The sequence below is a fragment of the Marmota marmota genome, unplaced genomic scaffold (genome assembly GCF_001458135.2).
Source record: "Marmota marmota marmota unplaced genomic scaffold, marMar, whole genome shotgun sequence".
Classification (NCBI taxonomy): domain Eukaryota; kingdom Metazoa; phylum Chordata; class Mammalia; order Rodentia; family Sciuridae; genus Marmota; species Marmota marmota.
Window position 1 is genome coordinate 1,091,263 of NW_025999961.1, and position 12,085 is coordinate 1,103,347.

At 40.1% G+C, this 12,085-nt stretch overlaps 1 protein-coding gene across 3 annotated transcripts in view; it reads right to left on the reverse strand.

Annotated features, from left to right (window-relative positions):
• Nucleotides 1-1,207: 1,207 nt before the first annotated feature.
• The window catches only part of Osmr (oncostatin M receptor), a 63,353-nt gene continuing 52,475 nt past the window's right edge, over nucleotides 1,208-12,085 (reverse strand). For 2 of the 3 annotated variants that reach the window (XM_015496346.2, XM_048802874.1), the window contains exons 12-18: nucleotides 11,891-12,076; nucleotides 10,759-10,863; nucleotides 8,783-8,956; nucleotides 8,091-8,258; nucleotides 5,121-5,202; nucleotides 4,312-4,384; nucleotides 1,208-3,873 (exon numbers count right to left, since the gene is read on the reverse strand). In XM_015496346.2, the coding sequence (XP_015351832.1) occupies nucleotides 3,355-3,873; nucleotides 4,312-4,384; nucleotides 5,121-5,202; nucleotides 8,091-8,258; nucleotides 8,783-8,956; nucleotides 10,759-10,863; nucleotides 11,891-12,076 (1,307 nt within the window). In that variant the 3' untranslated portion in view covers nucleotides 1,208-3,354. Of the gene's footprint in view, nucleotides 3,874-4,311; nucleotides 4,385-5,120; nucleotides 5,203-8,090; nucleotides 8,259-8,782; nucleotides 8,957-10,758; nucleotides 10,864-11,890; nucleotides 12,077-12,085 lie in introns of those variants that run through there. The other variant, XR_007347460.1, reaches the window with a different exon arrangement.

Consider the following 12,085-nt stretch of genomic DNA (forward strand, 5'->3'; position numbering starts at 1 on the left):
ATTTCATCTCACTCCAGTCAGAGTGACAGTTACCAAGAATACAGGAACCATAAGTGTTGGCGAGGATGTGGGAAAAAGGCACACTTATACATTGCTGGTGAGACTGCAAGTTGGTGTATCCAATCTGGAAAGTAGTATGCAGATTCCTTAAAAAACTTGGAATGGAACCACCATTTGACCCAGCTATCCCATTCCTTTGTCTATGCCCAAAGGACTTAAAAACAGCAATGACACAGCCCCATCAATGTTTATAGCAGCACAATTCACAACAGCCAAACTGGAAGCAACCTAGATGCCCTTCAATAGACTAATGAATAAAACAAACTATGGTGTATACACACAATGGAATATTACTCAGCAATAAATAAGATCATGGCATTTGCAGGTAAATGGATGGAGTTGAAGAATATCATGCTAAGTGGATTTAGCCAATCCCAAAAAACCAAAGGGCAAATGTTTTCTCTGGTAATTGAATGCTAATCCACAATGTACGGGGAGGGCATGGGATGAGTGGAGGAACTTTGGATTGGCCAAAATTGTGCTCCATTTGTGTATAATGAATTGAAGAGTATTCTGCTGTCATGTATAACTGATGAGAACAAATAAATTAATTTTAAAAAATAATGTAAGAAGGTAAAGTGGGATGTGGATGAGGCTAGAACAACCATGGACAGTGCCTATTGGAGCTAATGATGCTTTATAAGGGTTCTTTATTCTATCCTTTTTATATTTTAAATTCTCTATTGTGTTTATTTAATCCTGATACTTCTACTGACACATGAATATAAACTTCAAAGTTTCTGAATAGCACTTCTTAAGCCAATGCTAAGATGACACATAGTATTGAAAACTAAGCTTTTAGAAACCAATATATTTGGTTGTTATGAACATTGAAAAGAAATGTTTACAGATGTAACTATAAGTCATAGTGGTATTATAATCAAAGTTATGTTTCTAGGCATTTCCTATTGGTTGTTGCTATACTTCAGAAAGACTTCATTCAGCATAGGCCTGTGATTGTCAAAGTTTAGTGTGAGTCTGAATGCCTGGCAAATGATGAGAAATATGGACTCCAGGTCTCTTGCTGAAGAGACTGATTAGGAGGTTTGAAGTGGTAATCAGAAATATATGCTTTTAATAAGTTCGTGAGGTGGCTTATTGACTATACTAATCTGCAGACTTTTATTTCATGGGTATAAACACAAAAAATGATGAAATGTTTTAATTAAAGCTTTTTGCAAAAGCAACTTCAAGGTTTATGGATTGTGTTTTAAACAATATAAATAAAATGTAACATTTACAAATCAACCAGTGTTGACAAATCTCTATACAAGATTCAAATGAAAAGCATAATTAACAAAGGAGCATAAATAGAGTAAGTGATGACAATACTGGCCCCAAATTCTTCTCACAACTGTTAGACTCATCAAAATACTGTTTTGTTCTGTTAGGACATAACAAAAATTTCCAGCAAAAGTCTATGTTATATATAAGGAAAAGGTTGGAAAGTTTGAACACAACAGAACCGGCTGGTATGGGTTTGTGTGTGTGTGCATTTATTTATTTATTTATTTTTATGGTGCTAAGAATTGAACTCAGTGCCTCACATGCTAGGCAAGCACTCTGCCACTGAGCTACAGACCCAGCACTGGTATAGGTATATTTTAAAGCCACATGAGATGTGGATATTTCCTATAGTGTTGACATTCAGTGGCAGAGTCATGTGCATTGGCAGTCATTTCCACCTGACAGCAGTTGACAATACTAAAGCAACCCCTCTTTATACTTGTTTAGAAATATGACAAATGGGGCTGGTTGGCAGGCAGGGGAAAGAGAAAAGAACTACCAGGTATTGAACACCTGTTAGGTACGAGGTGCTTTGCATATACATTTATCCTGAGGTGTTCTTGGTGGGATAGGTTCCAGGATCCCTGGGGATGACAAATAGTGGATGACAAGTTCCTTATATAAAATTGTTATAGTATTTGCATATAATTTGCACGTATCCTCCCACAGACTTTGTCATCTCTAATGCCTAATTTGATGTAAATGCAAGGTAAATAATTGTTATACTATATTGTTTAAGGAATAGTGACAAGAAAAATGTCTGTAATATGTTCAGAATAGATGCAAATTTTTTCTGACTATTTTCTATCCATGGTTGTTTGAAGAACCCAGAGATATGGAGGGCCAACTGTACTGGTTCAAAGGTGAAAAAGTTGCTCTGATGCCAACACAGATTTCCTCCTTGTAGAACTTTTTGCAGTTATGTTTCTCATAGCCAACATTGAAGTTCCTTTTTATTTAATATTTTAGCATAATAGGAATTAAAATGAGACAGAATTCTCTTGACCCAGAGAACCCATCATAAAGCCCAAAAGATGCTAAGTAGAAACAGGTCATTTACAAATAGTTGGGGGGAAAAAATGAAGAAGAAAAGGAGGAGCCATAATGTGAGTGAAATTACTCAATGATATTTTTTTATATTTTGAGGTAGTCAAAAATTAAGGAAGAAGACTGATGTCTAGTGAACAGGAATACTATTTCCTTGTCAGGGGTTCTTTACTAATCCTATTCCTTCACTGTATTAAGTAAACTTGACAGAGGAAGAGTTGTAAAGATCTTCAAACATCTTACCTATTAAGTTAGGTCTATGTCCCCAAAAGAGTTAATTTCACTGGGTCAATGAACTAAATTCTTAAAATTTCAAGTCAAATCTAAAAGGTGATTTGATCTCAAACTTCTCTAAAGTTTTTTATTAAACACAGCAACTTAACATTCCCAATTTATGCTGTAGTGCTAAACCTTTTGTGGCCTTTATCAAAGCCTTCAATCTATTTGCTTTACTCTTAAGATATTAAACATGGAGGTAAACACTAATGAAATGTTTTCTCACTAAACACTGAACTTCTAGGCCCATAGCCGCCCTGTAAAATACTGGAGGGGGGCAGGGGGCTGTGGAGTGAGTGGTTAATGCCTATCCCTATGTCAAGTTCAGGTCTACTGTGAGAGAGGTGAGCCTGGAAGAAAAAGCAACAAGGTCAGCATGTCCCTATGATTCTGCCATTTCTAGAGTATGCCTGAAAGGAGTAAAAAAGTGAAGAAAAAAAAAAAAAAAGTAAGCCTGCTAAGTTAAAGAGTTTCTGGCCTTTAGCCATACTGTAATGGTCTTATGAAAATAAGCCTGTAAATAATGACAGTTCATTGGGACTAAGGGCCAGGACAGACGATTATGGAATGGTTCCAGCTCTGCTCCCTATAGCATTTGTGTAGTGTATGGACTGGGTCTGGGCTGGTTAATGGTAGTGTTCACCTTGACCTCAAAGGGTTGTTGAGGAGTGGCTGCTATTCTCATTAAGGGGAGGGGAGGCAAGGCATGGGGGGCACTGCCATTTGCATTTTATACTCTGAACAGTGTGCTGGCACTGGTGGATTTGTTGGAAGACTGTCCTTGTCTCCAGTCATGGGTGAAGCCAATTGGGACACATAATTCAAATTGGTTTCTTCAGCTGGTATTTCTCCCAGGGAGTTCATGTAGTTTTTTTCTAGTGTCTTTAGTAAATTATCAGGTGAGGTCAATAATCCCAGCTGACATGGCGAGTCTTCAGGGAGTACTGGGACATGGCCACAGGAACCAGAGTCAGAAGCTGACTGATTATAGGTTAAGTTCTCAAAACAGATGCAAGGGCCAGGGTGAGAGGACTTCTTTTCTTCTTGTAGGAGGTAAAGGTAGACAGGCTCAATTAATGCACTTTCTATGACTGGCTTCCTAGTCTCCAGGAGTTGTGGCTTGGTCCCTTCTGGTTTATTTATAACTTCTATAGCATCTGGAATGCAGTCTTTGACATTCATTATTGTTAAGTGAGGGTTCTCCTAGAAAGGAAGCAAAATATATGTAAATATAAATGTGTGTCAGGGGATGTGTACCAAAGTATATTAAGCACGTGAAATGCACTTTGAGCTTCAATTTTGTTACGTCTCTTGCTGGTCACAAATTAACCTGGAGGTGGTATTGAAAAACCCAAGGATTTCCCCCAACAGAAGAAATCAAAGCTCTAGTCACTTCTATGTTTCTTCTTCCTTCCCTTTCTCAATAATTATCCCTAAGTCCCTACTCTCTCCTAATGCTGGGATGGAACCCGAGGCTGCACATATTCTAGGCAAGTGCTCTAACATTGAGCTCCACTCCCAACCTCTTCAATCACCTATTTAATGGCTGTGGGAGCAGAGGTGCCTCTAATTTGTCATATTTTCCTGAAGAGGTCTAGGAAAGTGTAATTGTTATGGCCCCAATCCACAACAAGTTCTTACCTTGGATTTTATTAATGACAGGATGCTGCTCTTGTAAGGGTCTGGGATGTCGGGATAACACTTCTCCTTCACCCTAGAAAAACAGTGATAATGAGATGGAATTTCACGATTTAGTGGAATCATTAAGATCGAGAACTCTGAAGTCAGATTCCTAGGTTCTGATCCTTGTCCTGTCCCTTATTAAGCAAATTGCTTAGCTCCCCCATTGCTTAGCTCCTCCTGGTTGGGTAAGTGGAGGAAATAGCAGTGCTCACAGGGCTGTTGTGAGGATGAAGTGGGTTATCTATATAAAGCACTTGGAACACCACCAAGCACATAGGGATAAATATGGCTATTGATAAAAACATTTGCAATCTCTTAATTTTAAGTGGTCATTATTTTCCTCATGTATTGGCTTGGAAAGCAAAACTGTTCAAAAATTACATATTCTCACATACACCTCCTTCATCCTTTCCCTTTTCAGAACTGTGTTGTTTTTTTGTTTTTTGTTTTTTTTTTTGGTGGGAAGGTACCGAGGATTGAACTCAGGGGCACTTGTCCACTGAGCCACATCCCCAACTCTAATTTTTTTGTATTTTATTTAGAGATGGGGCCTCACTGAGTTGCTTAGCACCTTGCTTCTGCCAAGGATGGCTTTGAACTTGCGATCCTCCTGTCTCAGCCTCCAGAGCTGCTGGGATTACAAGCGTGTGCCACCACGCCTGTTCCTTTTCAGAACTTTTGCTCATATTATTCCCTGCTATTTCCATCTTACTGAACTCCTAAGGCTTTCTCTCACTTTCCTAGATAAAACTTCCTCACACACTTACCACTCACTTTTCCAGTAGCATGCTACTATGATGAGCGAGACAAAGAGAATCATGGGCAGTATGATGCGGATCAGCTTATGGTCTGGAGAAGGAAAAAAGACATTTGTAATGGGTACTTCTACCTCCTCAAAAGAATAAAAATAAATTTGTGAGCCAGAATAGTTTACACATTTATTATTCCTCAAATGTTCATTTATGCATGTTTCAATGTGAGTTTTACCTGATGGTGGGGGTAACTGACCAATCAACCCACACAGGGAGCCCTTTGCCATCAGCCAACACTTTATGGCTGTTTCATTACCTCTCTGATAAAATAGACCATGATTCCCACTTCTTCAGTTGCTCCCAGAGTTAGAATTATACTTTTCCCATTCTTCCCCAAACTTCCTGGCAGGTGGAGAGTACCTTTCTGCCCCTTGGCTGGGGACTCAGACATGTGCCTGGGCTTGGCCAATGAGATGTTGGTAATTGTGATGTGAGGAAGTAGAAGCTTAATATGTGCTGACAGAGTCTGCCTGGTCTTCTTGTGCTCCTGAAACCACCCCAGGCAGCTGCTGCCCATTCAGCCTGAGCCTGAGGTGACCTACTGTGAAACAAACTTGAACCCAACTGAAGCTGCAGTCCAGCTTGGCCCAGCCTAGATCAGCCAGGCCACAACTGATCTGTAACCCATGAGCAGAACAGAAATGGTTGTGGTATTGCCACTGAGACCTGTTCCATACAGTTCCAAAACTGATGTACGACTCTTCTAGTTAGTCTCAGATAAAATTAGCAGAAATTGTCTTAACCTCGGAGAATCATTCCATTTCTATTTCCTTTTCTTTTTTTTTTTTTTTTGTACTGGGGATAAGACCCAGGACCTCACACATACTAAGCAAGATCTCTACCACTGAAGTACATCCACAATCCTTTTTTATTGTATTTTGAGACAGGTGCTCACTAAGTTGTTCAGGCTGGCCTTGACTTGTGATCCTCCTGCCTCAGTCTCCCACGTAGCATGGTGCCATAGTGCCTAGCTGTGTGCTTTTTTTTTTTTAAATATCCATCTTCCTGTTCCCATTCTTGGTAAATAATACTCACAATTCAAATAGCTCAAGGAGTTTGGAGTCTAACAGTTATTCCATGTACTTAGGATTCTGTTCAGTCCATTCACTTCCTCTGTACTCCCCACTCTATCCCTATACCAGGCTATCCTGGAAAAAGTGGAGCTTGGTTTGAGGGCAGCAGTATTGTGGGTGATGTTGCAGTTGGGAAAGAAGAGCTGGCCTGGGCAGATGCCCAAGACAGAGCAATGAGGCAACACAGGGTTCTGGAGAAAAGGACCCAGAAAGATAATAGGCCTAAGCAAGCACCTCAACACCTGGTCTCAAATTAACCTGGCCCCAGGGCAGGCGGGGGCGTGCTCTCTTCCTGAATCTTTCACTAAAAACACCTTGCTCTCTGGGTCAGCCCTTTTAACTACTATAATTAACTTAAAATTTGGTTAAATTATGAATATAGTTTAGAGCAAACCTTGGACCTAACAATGTTTCCAAATTTTCTACTAGTTTGCTAAATCTTTTAGTGAGGCATAATATAGGTAGAATACCTCTTCCTTAAAATACTTGGCACCAGATTTTTTTGTGTGTATTTCAAGTGTATTTTTATATATTTTTTGCATTTCTTTATATACTGCATACACATAATGAGATATTTGTGTTTCCTGTGCACCTGATAGCCTGAAGGTAATGTTACACAATATTCTTAGTGCACTTGTACTTTGACTCAAGGTTCCTTCACTGAGGCGAGGCTGTAGGGATGGATGTCATGTCAGATAGAACTGCTGATCCTAGAGGGCCATACCTGGTTACGAGGATACACACAGCTACAGAGAAGCAGGTGGTGGTTCCTGCCAGTTCACTCCTAGACCATCGCATAATCTTCTGTCTCCAAACCCAAGTTCAGAATTCAAATGAGTTTAAGATTTGAGCCAATGATTCACATTATATGAGCACTTTTGTCATGTTGAAGTTCATTTAAAATTCATTTCCAAGTTATTTTCTTCCCACTGCAGCTGTGTGTGCCCTTATCACCTGTCAGCACTCTGGGGTCAGCAGTTCTACATGATGTGACCTTCCCGTCCTTTCAGCTTGGCTTTCAATAAAGAGACCTTGGAAACATCAAGGAGTTGGTGATTTCTGGCCAAACTTTTGAGCCTGACTGTTTTACAAGGTCCCTTCCAACAATGAACTTCCTCTGAGTTCATTGAAAGACATTCTTTTCTCCCCTCCCTCTATCAGTGTCTGTCTTCTCTCCCTACTGGATCATGGGATATCTGGGTTGCCCATAAGGACACATTTTTCTATCAACCAGTTCTTTCATTCGTCTTTCTTGCTTTCTCCATCCTTCTAGCCAAATGCATCTTGAAAAGACCCAGCTCTTCATCGCACCCTTTCCCAACCAAAAGTACACAAATGTAGAGCTAGTGAACGTGCTCCTGCCTGGCCTCTGCCCCACTGATGTCTAATTGCCCATGGAGGCCTGGCGAAGCAGGAAGCTATCAGTTTGCCACCAGGAAAACAGCCAGAAGGAAGACTGGCATTTCTGCCCCAACTACCAATATCTGCCTGCTCCCCATGGCTCTTTGGCTAGCAACACTAAAATACTGTGATTTTCAATGGATTCTGAGACTGATTCAGAGAAGGACCTCAGCGTTGGCTGAGAGGGGAAAGAGGAAGATTCCAAGCAAAAATTGGTCAGAATAACTCCAACTCTTTCCTGATTTTTGGAGTGGGATTCTGTGTAATAATTTGTGTGTCTGTGTGTTGGGGGGGGGGTGAAACAAAAAAGAAGAAAGAAGGAGAGGAAAAATGGTTGGAGAAGAAAAATTTGAAAATTCCTGATTTAGAAGAAGTCTAAGGTAACATGGCTGTAACTTGCAATTTCCCAGAAACTCCAAAGGAGGGACTTTTGATCTGGAAAACAACTCACAGGGCTCATCTGACGTTGTGACCTTCGTGAAAGTACCATTGGGACCCTCACCAACTCCTGTGTACGAAGTGACGAAAAACTCATAGGAGGATTCCGGCTGAAGGTTTTCCATAATGAATGTCTTTTTCCTTGGGTCATCAATGTCGAATTTGCAACGTATTAAATCATCTGTGGTTGTCAGAAATTTTTTTCAAGAAATAAGAATTAATTTTTTTAATGAGCATGGTAGAGATCTCATAACAGAGATGGACATATACTCCTGTTGCCTCTGCACTATTGACATTCTTAAATCAACCCAAAGTCACATTATTTCATCACCCTGTGGGAGATCTTTAAGAGAGAGCACAATAAGCAAAAAAATCACTAAACAGGCCTCATTGGTGACCCAGGTACAGCATACAAATCAGACAAGACAGTGAAGCTTGCAAAGACTTAAAAATAAGTTGTAATAATGTTTGACGAAGTTGAAGGAAAAAGGGTAAATAAGTTTCCTGAGTGGCAGAATTCCTTAAAGAGCTGAAGATCAGGTCCCCAACCTCTTGTTCAGCCCATTCATTGGTCTAAATACTCCTTTGGATCATTAAATCCTGAGGGAAAGGTACTCAGCCTGGCCACAGGGATGGTAGCCTTTGTAATGCTTTTGAATAATGAGATCTTAAAAGTCTAAGAGAATGAATAAAAATAAATGTTACCTGAAAGGACCTCCTTTTCAAATCCTGGGTGGCACTGTCTGTTCCTGGCTTTCAGATAGACATGGTACCCTTGTATAAAACCAGGCTGGGACTCGGTGGCATAATCCTTCCAAGTCATAGCAAAGGAGCGGGAGGTCAAGTTAGTAATGTTCACTTGAGGGCTATCCAAAGGAGCTAGGAAGGGAAGTTGGAGTATAAAAGAAGTCATGATTTGGAAATAGTCTCAGAATAAAGAAACCAAAGCCAGTGGCGGCTGTAAAAACTTATACAGTTCTACCTGTTACCCTAGAGGATTTATGCATGGATATCACTTGTGAGGGATGAGGAGTTGAGCAATATTCTTGTTTAAGCTTTGCCTTTCAGAGATGGAGAAATAAATACCCAGAAAGACTAAGAGAGAAGACAAACTAAGTAACTTGCACAAGAAGAACAAAACAAAAAAAGATGAAATCTCTTTCTTAGACTTGATTCTGTCCTTGAATTCTAAGTAGTGTTTGAGAGAAGACCCAACCAGAGAACTTACTGAAGGGAAGAGGAGGGGGAGGAAGAGGCAGGGTTATGCTCAAAGAGAGAGCGGGAATCTGCAGAACTCTGGCTCCCAGCTTGAGGCAATGAAAAACTACCCAAATGTCACAGGGAAAAAAAAAACAAACCCTGGGCTCATTTATTCTGAAGCCTTCGTGGGTCTGCTTCCACACACACTTAGCCACACATGTGGTCACACAGGCAGAGGGCACACCTGCTGCCTCAGAGCCAGCTGTGATCTGTGGCTCATCTACTCCCAGTGAAGGAGCCTGAGACTGTCTGATGCTCATGAGGACCACCTGTGCAGCTTTCAGGCAGCCTGAGACCTTGGATCCAGAGGCGGTGAATAAGCACTCTCAAGGGACAGCAACTTCCTGCTCTGCTGGGGAACAGTGGTGGAAGTTCATAGGGGTGATTTCACAAAATGTCTGAAAAGTCTTAAAAATTATAAAAAAGATGAAAAAAATATTTGAGAAGTTCAAACCCTTAGATGTAAGTATTTCACCTCTGGGGCTTCACATAAAAACCATTATCTTGGATATGGGCAAATGAGGTTTGCCAAAATCAAGTTAATTCAGAAAGGGCACAAGAGATTGAGCCAAGGAAGAAAGAGAGTTAAGACTTGGCACTTGGGCTATAAGATACTGAAATTGAAGTTTTACAGTTTATTGTGAAAATTACTGTAGTCATTCTAAATTGTCCAACATATATATATATATATATATATATATACATATATATATATGTNATATATATATATATATATATATATATATATATATATATATATATATATATATATATATATATATATATGGTGGGGCACATTCCAGTCATGAAAATGATGTGGTTCAATAATGTTTAGTGACATGAATCAAAAAAGTAATTTACAGCTGGGTGCAGTAGCACATACCTGTAATCCCAGCAGCCCGGGAGATTGAAACAGGAGAATTTCGAGTTCAAAGCCAGCCTCAATAAAAGCGAGGCACTAAGCAACTCAGTGAGACTCTGTCTCTAAATAAGAATACAAAATAGGGCTGGGGATATGGCTCAGTGTATGAGTGCCCCTGAGATCAATCTCTGGTACCTCACCCCCAATAAAGTAATTTACAAATTGTGCAGATTAAGATCTCATTTGTATTTAAAAGTGTCTATCTGTAGAAAGAAAGGGGGTACCAGGATATACATAAAATATTCACTCTGGCTTTATGCCTCTGGGTGTTAAAATCACCAATGATTTCATCTTATTTTGTAAAATAATTTGTAAATCACCTTTAATGAAAATGTCTTACATCTCTTTGATTAAAAAATAATTTTAAAAATCCAATTTCCAGAACAAATAGAACCATAATAATTAAGAAGATTAAAAACTTCCTAAATCCAAAGCTAAGAATCTATGTATGGTTCTGAACCAATCTTTACAGAAGGCATATTAAATCCTTTAAACTTACCCAGTTCCTGGAAGTATCCTGTTTTATTCTCTAGTAAATATGCAATATTTTTCGTAGAAATTCCATGAATTCTGAAGTTATATCGTACCCCAGGTCTAAAAGTATCTAGAGCAGAAAAGCCAATAACTTTCAGTAACACAGAATGACAATCTCTTTTACTCTGTAAAGGAAACGGATTAAAAATGAATTTGTGTTCTCCTAATAGTTTTCTTCTCAGGAGTTCTGCCTTTTTCTCCACCATCTTCCCTCCTTCTGTTGAGTCTTGGAGTCCCCTGTGTGGCCAACCCTTGACCCCATGGTGTTGTCTCTCACAAAGCCTGCAGGGATTGACATGGCCTGTGTCCTCTTGAGTAACAACTCTCAAACATGTCCTTATCCATCTGCATAAAACTGGGTGAGAATCAAGCCAGACACATAAAGCCAGTTCAAACTCTCCCTCAACTTTGAATCTCCTTGTAGTTATTGCCTTCATTCTTCCCATGAAAGCCCAATGCCTGGAAAGCTTGTTCCACTTCTTTCTTTCTCCTCACACCTGCACCGCTGCAGTCTGCTTCCAGACCCGCTACGGCACTGAAACTGGCAGGGAACCCAGCCAACTTCCACATTGTCCCTTAGCCTACTAGATGGTGCACCCACCCTCCTGCTGAAGCCATAAATGGGCTCCTCCTTTGACTTTGATAAAGTAGCAGTTGTCAAGTTATAAATCCAATGTGGAGATGAGCGTTCCACCTCGACACGTTTACTTATATTGAAAGTAGATAATTGACTCCAAATCAACTCTGTCTTCATCATCTCCCCAATCCACATACTTCTCTGCTTTTGTAAATGCTGTCCGGACAACTGTCATTCTGTCCCTCTTCCACTCATTTGAGAGGGCTAATGTAGAGGAACAAGGTCATCAAATCTAAAATTGATCCAAACCTTAGCTCTCCAACACTTTGCAAAAATAGATTTAAAGCTCAAAGCTTAGATTATACTCTTGTAAAATCTGAACTCCTAGCACCTATGCTGGATTTGTGATTTCAAAACTATTAGTCTGGCAGAGTCAAAGCATCTGTGTGGTAGACCAGAAATCCTGGTGCACTCGCTGCGAGGTGGATACACAGGATGGTAATGTGGAAGTTCTCCTCACCTGAGCTGATGAGCGTACTTGTGGTATTAGGACCCAGTTTCTTCCACTGCAAATTACAAAACAGGTCCTGACGATGCTCACACCAGTCCACAACATAGCCTATGACATCTCCAGAGAGGGGTTTCCAAGACATGAAGAATCCATTCTCTCTGCTGTTAATTTTTTCTTCTTCAACCTCTTCTGTTCCTGTGTAGA